The sequence below is a fragment of the Rhinatrema bivittatum genome, chromosome 5 (genome assembly GCF_901001135.1).
Source record: "Rhinatrema bivittatum chromosome 5, aRhiBiv1.1, whole genome shotgun sequence".
NCBI classification, from domain to species: domain Eukaryota; kingdom Metazoa; phylum Chordata; class Amphibia; order Gymnophiona; family Rhinatrematidae; genus Rhinatrema; species Rhinatrema bivittatum.
The window spans coordinates 279,096,623-279,117,171 of NC_042619.1; the positions used below are offsets into that span (position 1 = coordinate 279,096,623).

General features: G+C 49.7%; 1 protein-coding gene across 1 annotated transcript in view; it reads left to right on the top strand.

Moving 5' to 3' along the window:
• The window catches only part of LOC115092767 (disintegrin and metalloproteinase domain-containing protein 9-like), a gene marked incomplete at its 3' end in the record, with an annotated part of 1,804,538 nt that overhangs the window by 562,978 nt on the left and 1,221,011 nt on the right, over positions 1 to 20,549 (top strand). The window contains exon 6 of the mRNA XM_029604071.1: positions 1,326 to 1,488. Coding sequence (XP_029459931.1) covers positions 1,326 to 1,488 — 163 coding nt within the window. The remainder of the gene's footprint in view (positions 1 to 1,325; positions 1,489 to 20,549) is intronic.

The window sequence follows — 20,549 nt, forward strand, 5'->3', positions numbered from 1 at the left end:
CATATCTCCCGGCACGCACACAAATTATTATTTTTTTAAAACGGGGCGTGGTCTGGGCAGGGCATAGGTGTTCCTGATTTTCCCAATGACATCCGCGCATAACTCTTAAGCTCACAAGTATGCGCCAGGGTCTCTATCCGCATATTTTTACTTCAGCTGTGGATGGTGTGTACGTCAAAAAAAAAAATATTGCCTAGTCAGCGGGGTTTTAAGGGTCGGGCAGGTAGAGGAAAAGAAAGGCAGACTAGCTTGGGTTATTTTGACGTCCTATATTTTAACTGGGTAAATTGGAAACAGCCTGGAGAAATGATTATTGGAATTGCCGCTCACATCTACTAAAATCACCCCCACTAATGCGCTTGGGCTGGCATTCATGCGCACATGCGAGTGTCAATATAAAATCGTGCGCACATGTATGCACGGGCAGCTGATTTTAAAACATGCGCGAGTGAGTAGAGACATTCCTGTGCTGGGGTTGGGGAAGGGTTTGCATTTACACACAGGCTTGCCTTTTCAAAAGTATGCATGCATTTTTCCTTAAACTGTGAGTGCACATTAGCAATACTTTCCCTTTAAACTATTGTAAATTTAATTGGTAAATTACTTTAAATCCATATGAGTAGTTAGAAAATTAATCCTATAAAGCCTTGTCAACTAATCAGTTTTTTAATCAATTGCAAGCAAACAGACAAACACACTGGCAGCCAGTGGCTCAAAGCCTCAGTTTTGTTTCTCTTCAAGTTCCTGAAAGAAATTTCCTTTCTCTGCTGTGTACAATCATCTGGTATAATTTTCTAACAAACACTCAGAGACTCCCAAGCATCAGTATAAACACACATATAAAATGTAGGGCCTTAAGAAGGGACAGGCAAGATGGGCAATGGTTGGGGCATCAATGTGCCTTGTAGAGGGCAGGGCACCAGCGCTGTATCCTGCTGTTACTGCTGTTATGTCAGTACAGCTTTATCTCCCATGGCTGCTATTGTGCAGCCATGTCATGAGCGAGTGACCCCATCCCCATCATCAGGGTGTCGCCCTATCATGGCTGGAAGGCCAGATGTTCAGATGAATACCTGTTCTCTTCCTGACCTGTCCAGAGTGCTGGGTAGTCCATTGCTTGGCTACAAATACACACATATATAGACATTTATGCATACAACTAGTGATTTTGCTGGTTTTCATGTACTGTATTTTGGTAGTAATAATCAATACTTTTGAAACAATGTATGATCTTCATTTTAAGAATTTGTTTTAGCTGTTTATTCACTATTTTACAAATTTTGATGTATGCCTCAAATTTGATAATATTGTGGTACAATTTCCAGTGGATTCCTACAGATGGCGAATGTGTCTTTTGGAATTTATCCTATAGACCTTTCAAAAAGGTTTCGGCACATGGTCTATCGCCTTGGATATGTGCCCAGTCCGTGTGGAGTAAAAAGTAAAGATGCAGAAATAAATCGGACTGGATTTATCCCTAAAACAAATGTAAGTTGCTTTCCAATAAAGTTCCATCAAGTAATATGATATTACAATATTGTATATAATATAGTATATTTGAGAATAAAAATAGGTAGGGCAGACAATTGTTATGCAACTTTTTCAATTTTTGTACAACACAGCTTATTGAGAATTCCTGTACGTACCCGGATCAGTCCAGACAGTGGGTTGAGCCTCCTTTCCAGCAGGTGGAGACAGACTAAAACTTGAAGGATGCCCTATATCAGGACAGAGCCTATCCTCTAACCCTTCAGTATTCGTCTGTCTCCAGCAGGTGTAGCATCTCCCCTTCGGTTCTCTGCTGTAGGCTAGTCAGCCTTTTCTTCTGTCTTCTTGTAGGCTCAAGCAAGTATCTCTTCTGGTTCTCCCTTGTTTAAAAAAAAAAAAAAGGAAGAAGTTTTGCCCTTTTTAGTGATTTTTCTTTTTTCTGTGTGGGAGACGGCTCCATCTCCCAGCTGTTGCCCGGCTCAGGGGGGCTTTGCCCCTTTTGCGCTGCATAGCCTGAGTCCATGGACGCTTCCAGGTGTGGGGACCGAGTCTCTCGGGGTCTCGTTCCCCCCCCCCCCCCCCCCCCATCTGGCTGCCGAGAGGGTTTTTGAACCCGCTGCTGTGCTCAGTAAAAAAAAAAAATAATAATAAAATAAAAAAGTTTTAAACAAGTTGCAGGTACTCACCTACCTCTAACTTATTTGCAGCAGTTGACCATCATTTTTTACTTTTTCTGGTCATAGCAGGCCTTGAACCGGCAGCCAGACAGGCAGGAGGCAGCAGGTTTCCCTCCTGCTCTCTCCTGCTTTGCAGGCTGTCAATCAAAGCTTTTTTTCTACTTTTTTTCCTTCAGCCGCGGCTCGGCTATGTCTCGCAGGCAGCCTGCCTTTCTTATGGGCTGTCCTCCTCGCGTTTTTCGCGGCAGGGTCCTTGTACTGCTTGCCTGCCGTGTGGGGAAGGTCCCTCCTCGGCAGGACAAGCAAATTTAGCCCGGGGCTCCTCTTCTCCCGGCATGACCAGGCCTTTCCCGGGTCGGCAGAGCCTGGGAACGGTGGCCATGTTGGATTTTTCATCGGGGCCAATTTCGGAGCTCCCTGGGGCTGGGGGGTAAGATTTTTTTGATTTAACCCCCGATTTGAACCCCGCGGGTCCCCAGGAGGAGGCTCCTGACCCCCCCCCCCCCCCGTTAAATCCAGGGTCCCTTTTTCTGCGGATTTCGTCCTCCTCATGCATAAACCTTATTTAGCTAGCTTGCATGAGGAGGACGAAGCCCCCCCCCCTTAACCCCCCCCCCCGCCAAAAATCCCTCGCTCTGCGCCGTTGACCCCTGGACTGGCTGCGGAGCCCCAGGGGCCAGTGCGGGTGGTCCCAGGGGTGCCCCCCCTTCCTCTCCCCCGGTGTCTCCCAGGCCCTCGGACCCCGCCGTTTCCCCAGATTCGGCGGATGCCCCCCCTTAGAGGGGGGATGACCCCAGAGCCCTCCGCTTATTCCGTAAGGAGGAATTGGAGCCCCTCATTCCCTTTGTTCTGCAGGAGCTGGGTCTGGAAAGTCCTTCTGTGGATAACCTCATGGCCTCGCTGCCCAAGGATATGAATCCGGTCCCTGGGGGGCTCCGGGCTCCGGCCTCGGGCTTTCCCTTCCACCCCATGCTCAAGCTCCTAATCCTGCGGGAATGGGAGGCCCCTGAGGGTGCGCTCCGGGTTGGGCATGTGATGGATAAGCTCTATCCTCTCCCGGAGGAAGGTTTGGAGCTGCTGAAATATCCCTCTGTGGATTCTTATGTCTCTGCGGTGGCCAAACACACCACGATTCCGGTGGAAGGTTCCACGGCTCTGAAGGATCCACAGGATCGTAAGTTAGAGGCTCACATGAAGCGCATCTTCGACGTCTTGGCCCTCGGGGTCCGGGTGTCTTGCTGTAGGAGCCTCATGATGCGGGCAGGCCTTCAGTGGGTCCAACAGTTACTCTGCGCGCGGGAACTTCCGCCAGCGGAGGCAGAGCAGGCTAAACGTCTGGAGGCCGTAACCGCCTACGTATCGGACGCCCTCTACGATCTGGTCCATGTGCAGGCAAAGGCGATGGTTTCGGCGGTGGCTGCCCGGAGGCTCCTTTGGCTACGCCATTGGTCGGCTGATCAGTCGTCGAAGACTCGGCTGGGCACGCTGCCCTTCAAAGGTAAGATGCTTTTTGGAGAGGATCTCAAGAAGCTTATGGATTCTTTGGCTGATAACAAGGTCCATAAGCTTCCTGAGGACCGTCCTAAACCTGCCCGTCCTTCGCGCCCTCCTGTTCTCGTTTCAGGGGTCAGCGTCGTTTCGCTTCTCAGGGGCGGGGCGGGGCGGTTCCTCGAGGGGTTCTTCTCATGCTTAGTCCTGGTCGCAGCCCTTTCGTGGGAGGCGGCAATTTCGTGAGGGCCAGCCCGCACGTGCCACCACTAAACCTGCCACTCAATGAAGTTCAGCTGACTCATTCCTCGGTTCCTTACCTCAGTGGACGCCTCTCCCTGTTCTTCGAGGAATGGGTCAAAATCACATTGGATCAGTGGGTCCTCGACATTATCAAAGACGGATATGCTTTCGAGATTGTCAGGGAACTGCTGGATCTCTTTCTTTTCTCGCCTTGCAGACGGGCCAAGAGGGACGCGGGGGTACAGACTCTCTCCAAACTTCTGGATCTGGGTGCGGTGGTCCCAGTTCCGGAGAGGGAGATTGGCGCTGGCCAGTATTCTATTTACTTCACCGTGCCCAAAAAGGACGGGTCCTTCCGCCCAATCCTGGACCTCAAGAGGGTCAATCGGGCCCTCAAGATCCCCCACTTCAACATGGAAATCCTGCGTGCGGTCATTGCGGCGGTCTGTCCCGGAGAGTTCCTTGCTTCCCTCGATCTCGCAGAAGCGTACTTCCATATTCCCATCCACCGCGACTACCAGAAATATCTCTGCTTTCACATCCTCAATCAGGACTTCCAGTTTCGGGCTCTCCCCTTCGGCCTTGCGACCGCTCCCCGCACTTTCACGAAAGTCATGGTAGTGGTAGTGGCGGCTCTGCGCCGGGAGGGAATTCTCGTCCACCCCTATCTGGACGATTGGCTCATCAGGGCCAAGTCGGCAGTTTCTTGCCAACAGGCAGTGGATCGCGTACTGGATCTCCTTGCTTCCTTTGGGTGGTTAGTGAACTTTTCCAAAAGCAAGCTTCAGCCCTCCCAGGAGTTGGAATTCCTGGGAGCCCCACTTCGACACCCGAGTAGGCAAGGTCTTCTTACCATGGGCGCGCGCCCTCAAGCTGATCAATCAGGTCCGGAATCTGATTACGCTCCCTTCCCCGACAGCCTGGGATTATCTGCATGTTCTGGGATTCATGGCTTCCACCATCGACCTCGTCCCCTGGGCTTTTGCTCATATGCGTCCGTTGCAAAAAACTGTGCTATCCCGTTGGCAGCCAGTGTCGGAGCAGTTTCACATAATCCTTCCGTTCTTGGACTCTACTGTTGACGACTTACAGTGGTGGCTCTCTCTTCCTCATCTTCTGCAAGGGATGCCTCTTCAAGCTCCACAGTGGATGATAGTGACCACGGATGCCAGCCTGTTGGGCTGGGGTGCGGTCTGCCTCTCTCAATCCACCCAGGGAACCTGGTCGCCGGTTCAGTCTCGCTGGCACATCAATCGACTGGAAACCCTGGTGGTACGCCTGGCTCTTCAGGAGTTCCTTCCCCTGATCCGCAGCAAGGTGGTAAGAGTCCTGTCCGACAACTCCACCACAGTTGCCTACATCAATCACCAAGGGGGCACTCGCAGTCCCATGGTAGCCTTAGACGCCAGCTGTCTCCTCTCTTGGGTGGAACGACACCTACAGTGCCTTGCGGCCTCCCACATCGCGGGCAAGGAAAATGTTCAAGCCAGGTTATAAGGAGGAAGTTATCTTCACCCTGCTGCGAGCCCGAAAGCAGTCGACTTCTCTGGCCTATGTGCGCATCTGGAAGGTTTTTGAGTCTGAGTGTGCGGAGTTGGGTGTTCCGGCACGCTCCGCCTCGATCCCTCTGGTTCTTTCCTTTCTTCAGAAGGGTCTCTCTAAGGGCCTCTCCTTCAGTTCTCTACGCGTTCAAGTCTGCGCTCGGCTCTCTCCTGGGTCGGGTGGACGGTCATTCCTTAGCAACTCAGCCGGATGTGATTCGTTTCCTGAGGGGTGTTAGACACCTCCTCCCCCCCTCTCGTGCCACGTGTCCATCGTGGAGTCTCAATTTAGTCCTTCGTGCTCTCTGTGCGGCTCCCTTTGAGCCTCTTCGCCACGCAACGCTCAAGGATCTAACACTCAAAACTGTCTTTCTGGTCTCTATCTCTTCCGCTCGCCGGATTTCCAAGCTACAGGTGCTGTCCTGTCGGGAGCCCTTTTTGCGTTTTTCTGATTCCGGGGTCTCTCTTAAGACGGTCCCTTCCTTCTTGCCTAAGGTTGTCTCCGCCTTCCATGTAAACCAGTCGGTAGAACTACCCGCGTTCTCTCCGGAGGAGATTGCGGGTACGGCTGGTGGCGACCTTCGTCAGCTAGATGTCAAACGAGTCTTGCTTCGCTATCTCCAGGTTACCAATGACTGTCGCGTGTCGGACCATCTCTTCGTCCTTTGGAGTGGTCCCAACCAGGGTAAGCAGGCTTCTAAGACCACAATTTTGCGGTGGTTGAAAGAAGCCATTTCTTCGGCATATCTTTGTCAAGGTCGTCCGCTTCCTGAGGGTCTTAAGGCCCATTCTCTACGTTCTCAGGCTACTTCGTGGGCGGAGAGTCAATCTGTCTCCCCGCAGGAGATTTTCAGGGCCGCCACTTGGACATCTCTGCAGACTTTTGCTCGGCACTACCGTCTGGATGTGCACGCTCCGGTTTTCAGTTCCTTTGGGCGGCAAGTGCTTCGAGCGGGACTGTCTCGGTCCCACCCAGTTTAGGGAAGCTTTGGTACATCCCACTGTCTGGACTGATCCGGGTATGTACAGGAAAGGAAAATTAGTTCTTACCTGTTAATTTTCATTCCTGTAGTAACACGGATCAGTCCAGACGCCCTTCTCTTTCTGTCTTTCTGTCCTCTCGAAGCTTTTTTTTCTTGCAGGTTCGCAGATTTTCATATTTCACTTTGTGCAAGATTACTGAGCAATTACACCGGAAGCCTTGGTCGTTTTTTTATACCAAGTTTATGCAAGAGCGTATAGGTATACCATGTTTCTACATTATTCTATAGTTGCTCCTTTGAGCTTTATGGTTACTTGCTTGATCCTATTCTTGGGTTTGTTGTTTTCTGCTTTGACATACGTTATAGTGAAGGGTTAGAGGATAGGCTCTGTCCTGATATAGGGCATCCTTCAAGTTTTAGTCTGTCTCCACCTGCTGGAAAGGAGGCTCAACCCACTGTCTGGACTGATCCGTGGTACTACTGGAACGAAAATTAACAGGTAAGAACTAATTTTCCTATTATTACAACACACCCATAAAATCTATACTATATATTTTTAAACTGAATCAAAAGTACAATCAATAGCAATATTATTGGAAACATATTTGGAGACAATTTTCAGTAGAACAGGTATCTCTCCACATAGCTACATATGTTCTAGTTCAAACCATGCTGGCTAGAACATACACAACTAAGTTTTCACTGGCTGGCTCCCCTTCAAACTTCTAATTCCCAATGGCTTCACGAATTTTCCCCTCCAACAGCCTGGACTTTTTACTGAAGTGGAAAACTATCCCATCCCCTCTGGACCCAACCTCTACTACTACTACAACTACTACATGTTATTTCTAAAGCACTGCTAGCTAGGGGTGTGCATTCGTTCTTGCCGTATTGGCAATTCGCAACGTATATGTCCCTATTTGTTATATTCGTGGGGAAGCGAAACGCATCACAACTCCCAATGAATATAACTTATCATCCGTTTAATCTGTTGTGTGGTGCACGGCGCGTGCGTGCGCTTTTCTTCTCCGCCATTTGCAATCAAAGGACGCCATTTCGCTGTATCCACTATCCAGAGCCAAAAACCAGCCCTTTCTTGTGAGTCATCAGTGACAGGTTGGCACGGATACCGGAATGCAGTGTATCAGCGCTTATATTTTGTGAAATGCACTGAATGCAGCCAATTGCTCTGTCATTCAGTGCTCAGTGACGATTTTACTGATGACTCAGCACTATATATACTTCAGCACGAGGCGTGCCACGCACTTTCTTTGCAGGGGTGGTGTGGGGAGGTGGGCCTTGTGGAAGGAGGCTGCACTGAGAGCTAGCTAGGCTAGTTTGTAAAGAGAAAAAAAGCTATTTATTCTTTATTTGGCTGCAGTGCCTGTGCCAGCTATCCCTGTTTGTGTTTTAAGCAGTTTGTAATTTAGGTGATCTGAGACGGTCTCTCTGTGCCAGGGAGAGAAGCTGCTGGCAGTGCCATTTTTTTTTCATTCACCCTCTGGGCTAGGCTGCAAGCAATCACGATTTGGGTGTTGTGGCTGGGAGAGATATATTCAATTTTGCTAGAATTTGCATTGGAAAATATATTTAATCGATTTTCCTGCTGTGCCAACAATTCCAGCTTTTTTAAACTGAGTTAACTCACTCAGTCTCTCTGTGCACTAGGTTTCAGTGGACAGTGGGTAGTTTAACAGACTGAACTTTATTATTGGGACGGTCTGTGCAGTGAAATCCTCAGTCTGCCTCTTTTGTGCTTACAAGCAAGCTACGTGTGTGTATGCACCACACACGTTACATTACTGCATAGCAAGGCACTGTGACAGTGGGCAGTGGGTAGTTTAACAGACTGAACTTTATTATTGGGATGGTCTGTGCACTGAAATCCCCAGTCTGCATCTTTTGTGCTTAGAAGCAAACTCTGTGTGTGCACACCACACACGTTACATTACTGCATAGCAAGGCACCATGACAGTGGGCAGAGGTTAGTTTAACAGACTGAACTTTATTATTGGGACGGTCTGTGCAGTAAAATCTACAGTCTGCCTCTTTTGTGCTTACAAGCAAGCTGAGTGTGTGTGCACACCACACACGTTACATTACTGCACAGCAAGGTTCCGTGACAGTGGGCAGTGGGTAGTTTAACAGACTGAACTTTATTATTGGGATGGTCTGTGCAGTGAAATCCCCAGTCTGCCTCTTTTGTGCTTACAAGCAAACTGCGTGTGTGTGCACACCACATACGTTACATTAGTGCATAGCAATACACCGTGACAGTGGGCAGTGGGTAGTTTAACAAACTGAACTTTATTATTGGGACGGTCTGTGCAGTGAAATCCCCAGTCTGCCTCTTTTGTGCTTACAAGCAAACTGCGTGTGTGTGCACACCACATACGTTACATTAGTGCATAGCAAGGCACTGTGACAGTGGGCAGCAAGTAGGTACTAGGCAGTGACATTAAATCCATAATGTCAGGGAAAGCTAGATGGTAGTCGAGCGATTGGGACTGGCAGAGGAGTCATTTCAAAAGACACTCATGCCACTCCCCCATTAAAGTTAAAAAGGGACCCTTCGCAATCTAAACTCTTTGGAGGGGCAGACAGTTCCATCCTGAAAAAAAAGAAATATCACCATGATGCATTGCCATTGCCACCACCTGTTTCTGGCCCTGTAGTTTTGGAGGTGAGGGAAGAGGAGGCTGAGTCATGCCAGACAAAATATCGGCACCCAAACGCAGCAGGGGGACAGAAGTCTCGACTAACACTTAGCGTTGACAATGTAGCGCAGTCACTGTTTGCTTCTGATTTGGATGAAGAATCATCTTGTGTGGGATTCTCATCAGAAATGGAAGAAGTAATAGCTGACAAAGCTTTAGGAGGATCAGTTAGTCTTATCTTAATGTCCACTTCAGTGCAGCAGGGGAGAGATGAAACTGATGAGTAGGAGGAGGCAGAGCAGTCAGCGCAGGCACATAGGGTTACTGAGGCCCCTGGCATTGCTTCTCAGGGTGCACCCACTACTTCAGCTCCAGTGCCAGCATCCACCCCCAAGGCTTTAGAGAATGGAGGATCACGAAAGACATCAGCGATCTGGAGCCACTTTAAAGTAACAGATGACCCGCATTTTACTCAGTGTAATTACTGTGGCAGGGATATTAGCACAGGCAAGCAAATGGGACATCTATCTAATTTTGGGCTGTCACATCATATGAAGCGGCAACACCCAACAAGAGTACTGCCATCTGGGGATGCTGGCAGTACCAGTCAGGGGACCCGTTCCAAGCAGAGTAAAGTGGTTCAAAAGCAGCAGAGTCAGCCCACGCCCTCATCCCCTTCTAACAGTCAGGTGGCAAGCCAGCAACCCCCTGACATGTGGATGAATCGACAACCCATCATGGAGGAAATGTGGTGGAGTGCGGTAACGCTATCCCGGGGTAGGAGGCAGGCAGCCTCAAAAGTTGTAACCAGGAGCACTGGAGAAATGATTGCCCTTGATGACCAGTCCTTGCAGTTAGTGGAGAATGTGGGTTTCAAGCGTTTTCTGAAGGTCGTAGTTCCAAATTACAAAGTCCCCTCCAGAACCACATTTAGCAAAACGGTCAACCCAACCTGTACAAGCAGTGTCGCAGTCGCATGCAAGCACTGCTAGCTAAGGCAGAGGGGAGAGTGCATTTTACCTGCGATATCTGGACCACCATGAATGCTGCACACTTACCTCTCCCTGACAGCACACTGATGGGACCTGGCTAAGGCAGGGGCAGCCAGCAGCTCTATTACTGAATAAGTATCAGGGTGGAGGTGGGCTTTACTGCACACTCACCTGACGGACCAGGCCCATACCTCAGCCAATATTCTAGCGTGCATCAGACAGATGCTGGAGGTCTGGCAACTACACCAGCGAGATAGGAATCCTCAGGTAGGGTTCTTTGTCACATGCAATTGTGCAAACATGGATAAGGCAATAAACGACGGACACTTTAAGAACATCCGATGTTTTGCACACACTCTGCACCTGGTAGTGAAGTCAGCTCTGGGGTTGGATTCCAATGACAAAGAGAATGAATACATGCATTAGTTAATACAGAAGTGTAAGAACATAGCAGCGCACTTCCACAGAAATATGAAGGCGGGGCATGTTCTCCGACAAAAGCAGACTGATTTGGAGATGCCTCACAAGCGTCTCATTCAAGACACTGCCACCTGGTGGAATTCCAGCTTTATGATGCTCGAGAGGTTAGTGGAGCTGCAGACACCCCTTCATGGATTTTCTGGGACAATGGACATAGGTGTGCAGAATCCCCTAGGGCATCATGATTGGTTAGTCAGGAGTCAGCTGGTAAAAATACTGCAGCCCTTCAAGGATGTCACGGAGGAGCTGAGTTCCAGAAGTGCCACCTTGGCTGACATCAGCCCTATAGTTAATCTCCTGGATGAACATTTGGAGGCCTTTTAGCAGGAAGAGGGAATGACAGTTGAGGTGCTGCATTGTCTGGACGTTTTGCAGCAGCAGGTGGAAGACAGATTAAGGCCTTTAACAGATCAGAACACATTCATGCTCGCCACAGTCTGTGATCCCCGTGTGAAAGGGAATCTCGATTGTCTCTTATTGGTGAAGGACCTGCTGTTAGCAAAAGTCCGTGAACAGGAGCGCCATAGGCAGAGACAGATTAGGCATGAAGCAGAGGTGGAAACAGCGGGCACTTCAGAGAGTTGTGCTGCTAGCCCAAGCAGGACCAGCACTCTGTCAGTGACAGATAGTACCTCCGCCTCCACATCAGAACGCCAAAGGCATGTTGCCCATAAAGATTCATCTGTTTTGCGATGGGCGAGAGAGAAAGCAGCTGACATGAGTGATTCTCATCCCACCCAAGCAAAGGAGACAGCAGCACAGCTATCAGTGACAAGGTTTCTCACAGGACAAGCAGGATGGTAGTCCTCACATATGGGTGACATCATCAGGATGGAGCCCAATCACGGAAAACTTCTGTCAAAGTTTCCAGAACTTTGACTGGCCCCTACTGGGCATGCCCAGCATGGCACTAACCCTGCAGCCAGCAGGGGTCTCCCTTCAGTCTTCTTTTTTCCGCGCAGCAGTAGCCTCGAGGTTTAGGAGCTCTGAAGAGATTCCTGACAGGAATTTTTCTCACGGAGTTAAAATTAAATCACTCCACAGGAGTTCCCTGTAAGTTTTTCACCGTTTTTCGTCGATTACCGTCGAGTTTGGGCCTCGCGCCTTACTGGCCGTCGACCGTACCGCGGCTCGATTTTTTTCTATGGCCATGGCGTCGGGGTTTCATCGGTGCTCAGACTGTACTCGCTCCATGTCTATCACAGACCCTCATAGAGTCTGTGTAATGTGTTTAGGCCGAGAGCATGATGTCCTGAATTGCACCAAATGTGCCCTCATGACACCAAAAAGTCGCAAAGCCAGAATGGAGAAGATGGGACTCCTTTTCCATGCTCATACCCCGACACCGTCCATCGCATCGACGTCATCGGAACCGGCACCGTCGAAGTCATACCACCATCGACAACTGTCCGATGACCGCCTGCCATCGAAGTCTTCATGGCCATCGACTCCCGTTTATCCCCCTCAAGATCGAGGGGATCGTAGAGAGAAATATCGCCATCGGCATCGTGAGTCTCGGACCATCGAGGGAGCGAAATCATCGACCTCTCTACCGTCCAAGCCACCATCGAAGAAGCCCCGTCCAGGAACAGCACCGACTCCTGTGACCGGGTCATCGAGGCCACCCTCACCCGATCGGGATTTGGGAGTCGCGAATCCGCCTGTAAAGGTGGTCCCTCCGACTGTGCCTCAGCCTCCCTCTTCCGTCACGGAGCCGGGGCTGATTGACCCAGGTCTCCGGGAAGAACTGGAACGGCTGGTCCAGGAGGCCATCGACAAGGCGATGCAACGACTCCAGGTTCCTCCGGCACCGACACCGGCACCGAGAATAGAACCGGTCACCGACCCGATTCCAGCAGCGCTGGTACCGCTGCTATCCTGGATGGAGGCGCTCATGACCGCCCTTCCACCGGTGATTCCTGGGTCTCCGATGGCTCCGGTGCACTCCCCAATGACAGGTTCATCAGGAGGAGAAACACCGTTCCGCATTCCTCCTTCGGGGGTATTGCCTCAGCCATCGATGCCATGTCATTCCTCGCCACCGATTCATTCCTCGGGGGCAATACACACATCGGCGCCACCGATGCCCTCGATGTCGGCACCGATACCCCCAGGGCATCCATGGTGTCCCCGGTGATTCCTTTAATTTTCTCAGAGCCTCAACCGGGCCCTTCCGGTATCCAACCCTCTTCCCATCCTACAGGTCAGCCTGCTGATCCTTATGACACCTGGGGAGATGATACCTCCACGGACACCGATGATTTACCTTCACCTCCCTCTCCTACTGAAAGTAGAAAGCGTTCTCCTCCAGAGGACCTCTCTTTCATTAATTTTGTGAAGGAAATGTCGGAATTGGTCCCTTTTCAGCTTCAGATGGAGCAAGATGATAGGCATCAGATGATGGAGCTTCTCTAGTTCCTGGATGCTCCTAAAGTGATCACTTCTATTCCCATTCATCAAGTTCTTCTTGACCTCCTCAATAAGAACTGGGAAAACCCTGGATCCATTGCCCCAGTACACAAAAAGGCTGACACTACCTATCTAGTACAATCAGCCCCTGGCTTTCAAAAATCTCAGCTTGACCACCACTCAGTTGTGGTAGAATCAGCTCAAAAGAAAGCAAAAAGGACAAAGCCACACTCCTCTATCCCTCCTGTCAAGAAACACATGTTCCTTGACAATATTGGTCGACGAGTGTTTCAAGGGGCCATGCTTATATCCAGAATTGCTTCTTACCAGCTGTACATGACCCAATAAACAGGGTCATTTTCAAGCAAATCCGGGACTTCTCTGAAACCCTACCTGACCAATTCCAAGAACATCTCCAAATCCTTGTCAACAAGGGGTTTGAGGAAGGAAAGCATGAGATAAGAACAGCTTACAATATCTTCGACACCTCTACTAGAGTGTCTGCAACTGCCATTTCGGCAAGACGCTGGGCCTAGCTCAAGTCCTCTGACCTTCGCCCAGAAGTACAAGACAGGCTGTCTGACCTGCCTTGTATAGGAGATAATCTGTTCGGTAAACAGATTCAACAAATAGTAGCTGAATTAAAGGACCATCATAAGACCCTCAAACAGCTCTCATCGATACCTTCTGACTTCCCTTCTAGACAGCCCTTCAAGAAGGACTCTAAGAAGTCATTCTTCCGCCCAAGGAAGTGCTATCCTCCACCGACAAGGTCCCGAGTTTCGAGGCCTTATAAAAAATCTCAGCCTTGCCAGCCCCGGAAGCAAAAGCCACAAGCAGCTCCCCAGCCGGTGCCTGCTTCAGGTTTTTGACTTTCACTTGGAGAGCAGCAGCCTGACTCCTCTGCCAGGCATACCAGTGGGAGATCGTAGGGGTGTGCATTCGTTTTGAACTTAAATGGAAAACGCAACTTTTTTTTTTTTTTTAACTTAAAAAAAAGATGAGGCTTAAACGATCGGATTTCCAACTTATTCAACATAGCTATGTTGAATACGTTGGAAATCGCGATTGTTGATCTAAATACAAATTTAAACCCCTCACCCTCCTTAATCCCCCCCCCCAAGACTTACCAAAGCTGGCCAAAAGTTCCGTGAGGGTCCGGGAGCGGACGCGTGGGGAATCACGTGACGTCCGCGTCACGCCGGAGTGACACAGCGTCACGTGATTCCCCTCGGGTTCGCTCCCGGACCCCTCGTTGGGCTCAAAAGGCACTTTTGGCCAGCTTGGGGGGGGGTCAGGAGGCCCCCCCCCAAGCTGGCCAAAAGTTGCTTTTGGGCCCAACGAGGGGTCCGGGAGCGAACCCGAGGGGAATCACGTGACGCCGCGTCACTCCGACATGACGCCGACGTCACGTGCTCCTTGCAATGGCGTCCTGACCCCGCTGGACCACCAGGGACTTTTGGTAAGTCTTGGGGGGGGGGGGATTAAGGCGGGTGAGGGGTTTAAATTTTTATTTGCACATATGGACATAGACTCAACTTATGGAATTCTCCATATGTCCATATTGACCGCAAATGGGACCCCCTTTCGACTTATGAACTTAAACTTTTGGTCTGCACATCCCTAGGAGATCGATTGTGCCACTTTCACAACATGTGGCAATCAATCACAACCAATCAATTGGTGCTAGCAATCGTTGCTCACGGTTACCACCTGAACTTTCTTGCTCTTCCAGCGGACTCCCCAACTCTACAACCATGGAGAGTAGCCGACCACTCTGTCCTTCTGGAGCAAGAGGTCTCCCTTCTTCTCCAGTTAAGGGCAATAGAACCCATTCCTCCTTCGCAACAAGGCCTAGGGTTCTATTCCCAGTACTTTTTGATCCCCAAAAAATCCGGGGGACTTCGTCCAATTCTCGACCTAGGTGCCCTCAACAAGTACCTCCAGTGGGAAAAGTTCAATATGGTACCCTTGGGCTCGCTTCTACCTCTTCTACAAAGAGGAGACTGGCTCTGCTCTTGGACCTCCAGGACGCATACCCACATTGTGATAGCTCCAGCTCATCATAACCAAGGCAATATCAATACTGGGAGCTTCCATTCGGCCTAGCATTGGCGCCACAAGTCTTTACCAAATGTCTTGTAGTGGTAGCAGCTTTTCTCAGGAAAGAAGGTGTTCACGTCTACCCCTATTTAGACGACTGGTTAATCAAGGCCTCAACCCAGCAAGCTGCTCGATTGTCCCTGAATCTGACCCTACACACTCTAATTTCTCTAGGATTTCTTGTCAATTACGAGAAATCCTATTTAGTCCCATCTTAAACCTTGTCATTCATTGGGGCAGACTTGGACACCTTACAGGCAAAAGCCTTTCTACCTCAACAACGAGTGCAAACCCTCGTGTCCCTCGCTCACCAGTTGCAGTCTCAGTATACAGCAACAGCTTGGCAATTTCTTGTCCTTCTCGGACACATGGCGTCCTCAGTCCATCTCACACCAATGGCCCGCCTGGCCATGAGAGTCATGCATTGGACTTTGAGGTCACAATGGATTCAAGCGACTCAGCCTCTGTCAACCATTGTCTACATCACTGACGCACTTCGTCTGTCTCTCGCCTGGTGGAAAGATCAGAACAATCTCCTCCAGGGACTACCTTTTCACCTACCAGATCCCAGATCCTCAACTCATTCTCACCACTGAGGCTTCCAACCTCAGGTGGGGAGCTCATGTAAATGATCTACAGACACAAGGATCTTGTTCTCCAGAGGAAGCCAAACACCAGATAAATTTCCTGGAGCTTCAAGCAATACGACATGCTCTCAGAGCTTTTCAGGATTGCCTATCAAATCACGTCATCTTGATTCAGATGGACAACCAGGTGGCCATGTGGTACATCAACAAGCAGGAAGGCACAGGTTCCTTCCTTCTGTGTCAGGAAGCTGCGCAGATTTGGGTGGAAGCACTCTCCCGCTCAATGTACCTCAGGGCCACCTATTTGCTGGGAGTGCACAATGTCTTGGCAGACAAACTGAGTTGTGTCTTCCAACGGCACGAGTGGTCGCTCAACCCCTCAGTAGCAACCTCTCTCTTCCAGCAATGGGGTTATCCCCAAATAAACCTCTTTGCGTCCCCTCAAAACCACAAAGTGGACAATTACTGCTCCCTCATTCGGAGCAAGCGCTCTCAGCCCAGAGATGCATTCTCCCTCTTGTGGACAGTTGGTCTGCTTTATGCATTCCCTCCACTTCCTCTTCTCTCGAAGACTCTCGTGAAGCTCCGTCAGGGCAAAGGAACCATGATCCTGATAGCACCTCACTGGCCTCGCCAAGCGTGGTTTCCCATACTCCAGGATCTCTCCATCCACAGGCACATTCCTTTAGGAACGCACCCGCTTCTGATCTCTCAGAACGACGGATATCTCCGCCATCCAAATCTTCAGGCCTTGTCCCTGACGGTATGGATGTTGAAAGGTTAATCCTTCAGCCACTTAACCTTTCAGATTCAGTTTCTCATGACCTGATCCCTTCACGGAAGCCTTCCACAAGAAAATCTTATTCCTATAAATGGAAAAGTTACACATCATGGTGCACTTCGCAGTCCCTTGATCCCTTTTCCTGTCCAATCCCAAGGTTTTTGGACTATCTCTGGCATTTGTCAGAGTCAGGTTTAAAGACCTCTTCCATCAGAATGCATGTCAGTGCGGTAGCCACCTTCCATAAAGGTGTCGGGGATGTTCCTATATTGGTACAACCCCTCGTAACATGTTTTCTTAAAGGCTTGCTCCATATCAAGCCACCTTTACGTCCTCCAGCCCCTTCTTGGGAGCTTAATCTGGTTCTCGGGCGGCTCATGAAACCGCCATTCGAACCTCTTCACTCCTGCGACTTAAAATATCTCACCTGGAAAGTGATTTTCCTTTTGGCTATCACTTCAGCTCGCAGGGTTAGTGAGTTACAGGCCCTAGTTACCTATCCGCCTTACATTAAACTCCTGCAGGACCGGGCGGTACTCCGCCCTCACCCTAAGTTTTTACCTAAGGTAGTTTCGGAGTTTCACATTAATCAATCCATTATACTACCTACCTTCTTTCCCAGGTCCCACTCCAATCCAGGGGAACAGGATCTGCATACCCTTGATTGTAAACGGGCTCTAGTGTTCTACCTAGACCGTACAGTTGCTCACAGGAAGAGTACTCAGTTATTTGTCTCTTTCCATCCCAATAAATTAGGGCAACCTGTGGGTAAGCAGACTCTCTCCTCCTCGGACTGCATATCTTTTTGCTATCAGCAAGCAGGCATTCCTTTCCAAGACCGTGTTAAAGCACACTCTGTGAGGGCCATGGCGACTTCAGTAGCACACCTACGATCGGTGCCGCTTCCTGACATTTGCAGGGCTGCCACCTGGAGTTCTCCCCACACTTTCGCAGCCCACTATTGCTTGGTCAAAGTCGGAAGACAGGATTCCATCTTCGGCCAATCTGTCCTGCTTAACCTATTTCCAACGTGATGTACCAACATATTTCCGCCTACCCGGTGGGCTTCAGGATGCCCTCTATCAAATTCTACCCCAGTTGTTGTACCTGTTGAATGATGTTGGGTACATTTGGTGCATATTTGGACATCCTCGGCTCGATACAAAATGTTACGAACCTAACACTGCGGGGTGGCGGGCGGGTTTCGTGAGGACTACCATCCTGCTTGTCCTGTGAGAAAGCAAATGTTGCTTACCTGTAACAGGTGTTCTCACAGGACAGCAGGATGTTAGTCCTCACGAAACCCGCCCGCCACCCCGCGGTGTTGGGTTCGTAACGTTTTGTTGTTTTATAGTTTTCGGTACTGCCTGTAGCTATCAAATAAGACTGAAGGGGGACCCCTGCTGGCTGCAGAATTAGTGCCATGCTGGGCATGTCCAGTAGGAGCCAGTCAAAGTTCTGGAAACTTTGACAGAAGTTTTCCGTGATTGGGCTCCATCCTGATGATGTCACCCATATGTGAGGACTAACATCCTGCTGTCCTGTGAGAACACCTGTTACAGGTAAGCAACATTTGCTATCTCTCAGAGCCCACAGAGATCATGCAGACAGATCCGCTGGCATATTGGGCACATAAGTCCACTGTCTGGCCACACCTAGCCAAAGTGGCTCAGCGATATCTGTCATGTCCACCAACCAGTGTGCCCAGTGAACGTGTCTTTTCAATGACAGGGGATATCATGAGCCCTCACCACTCAAAGCTGGCACCAGAGTTGATGGAAATACTAGTGTTTTTGAAAGTAAACCTGCCTTTGCTTGAGTTTCCAAATTTTCCCTGTGAAATAAAAGCAATTGAAAGCCTTGCAGCAGCTCCAACTGCCTCCTATGCTCCAGATAATATAAGCACTGCAGCACATGTACCTGACCTGAAATGCTGTGCCTATCCATCCACTGTCCAGGCCGAACGTTCCTACAAGGGCCTGACCTCAAACGCTATGCTTGACCGTCCACTGCCCAGGCCGTACATCCCTATAAGAGCCTGACCTCTAACGCTGTGCCTGCCCATCCACATTTGAATGTAAGAACATAAAATACTGACTTAAGATTTTGGACCTTGCATATTTCATTTGCTCAATATTTTTCATGACCTTCCCAACAGTAATGTTTCAAGTTCTATTGAAAATTGGTGGTAGTTGCACTCTAGTTCATCCTCTGTGTTCCCATTGTTTACAGAGGCACTGTGTAACCTAAAGGTCAACATAGGATGATATTGTAGATTTTGACTTGAGTAGCGGTTTTCTTATTTCTGAGAGCTCTTCAGGTTCCTTTGTCATCAGCTGAAGTGCATAAGTACAGTTAATGGCTTCTGGGTATTCAAAAATAATCTCCAGCTCAGTTCTTGCTTCACAAATGGCAGTCTCTAATGCTCTAAAAGCATCCTCTGTTGAATTATCTTTCAGAAATAAAAAAAAGATGTCATTTTCTTCTGGCAGTGAACTAGTTCAGGAAGAAGTGACAGGTCAAACCACAACATACCTGCACAAAGGAAATCCTCTATTGCTGTGCCTGTACGTCCAGGCCTTATGACCCAGGCCGGATTGACTCTGTCCTCGACTGCTTTGCCTGTCCATCCAGGCCTTATGTCCCTACGTGGGATTCACCTCTGTCCTGTATTGCTGTGCATGTTCGTCCAGGCCTTATGTCTCTACAAGGGTTTGACCTCAAATGCTGTGCCTGTTCGTCCAGGCTTTATGTCCCTACCAGGGTTTGACATCGATTGCTGTGCCTGTTCATCTAAGCCATATGTCCCTAGGTGGGATTGACTTCTGGCCTGTATTGATGTGCCTATTTGTCCAGGCCTTATGTCCCTACAAGGGTTTGACCTTGATTGCTGTGCCTGTCTGTCAGGCCTTATGCCCCTAGGTGGACTTGACCTCTATCCTCTACTGCTGTGCCTATCCGTCCAGGCCTTAAGTCTCTAGCAGGGTTTGACTTCGATTGCTTTCCCTGTCTGTCCAGGCCTTATGTTCCTACAAGTGTTAGACCTCGATTGATCTGCCGGTCCATTCAGGCCTTATGACCATAGGTGGGCTTGACCTCTGTCCTCGAATTATTTGCCTGTTCGTCCAGGCCTTATGTCCCTAGGTGGGTTTGACCTCTGTCCTCGAGTGCTTTGCTTGTCCGTCCAGGCCTTATGTGTCTAGGTGGGATTGACCTGTGCCCTCGAATGCGTTATTTTCCTCCAAGTGTTTGACCTCGATTGCTTTGCCTATCCATCCAGGCCTTATGTCCCTACAAGGGTTTGACCTTAATTGCTGTTCCTGTCTTTCCATGCCTTATGTTTCTACAAGTGTTTGACTTCGATTGCTTTGCTTGTCCATCCAGGACTTATGTCCCTACATGGGCCTGACCTCTGTCCTTGACTGCTTTTCCTGTCCATCCAGGCCTTAGGTCCCTATGTGGTGTTGACCTCTGTCCCCGACTGCTGTGCCTGTCCGTCCAGGCCTTATGTTCCTAGAAAAGTTTGACCTCAATTGCTGTGCCTGTCTTTCCAGGCCTTATGTCCCTATGTGGGATTGACTCTGTCCTGTATTGCTGTCCCTGTTACTTCAGACCTTATATCCCTACAACGGTTTAACCTCGATTGCTGTACCTTGTCCGTCCAGGCCTTATGTCCCTACATGTGTTTGACCTCAAAATTGCTTTGCCTGTCCATCCAGGCCTTATGTCCCTACTTGGACTTGACCTCTGTCCTCCACTGTTTCGCCTGTTCATCCAGGCCTTATGTCCTTACGTAGGATTGACTCTGTCCTGTATTGCTTTACCTGTTTGTCCAGGCCTTATGTCCCTACAAGGGTTTGACCATGATTGCTTTGCCTGTCCATCCAGGCCTTACGTCCCTACGTGGCCTTGACCTGTGTCCTCAACTGCTGTGCCTGTTCGTGCAGGCCTTATGTCCTTACGTGGGATTGACTCTGTCCTGTATTGCTGTACTTGTTCGTCCAGGCCTTATGTCCCTACAAGGGTTTGACCATGATTGTTTTGCCTGTCCATCCAGGCCTTTTGTCCCTAGGTGGGCTTGACCTCTGTCCTCGACTGCTTTGCCTGTCCGTCCAGGCCT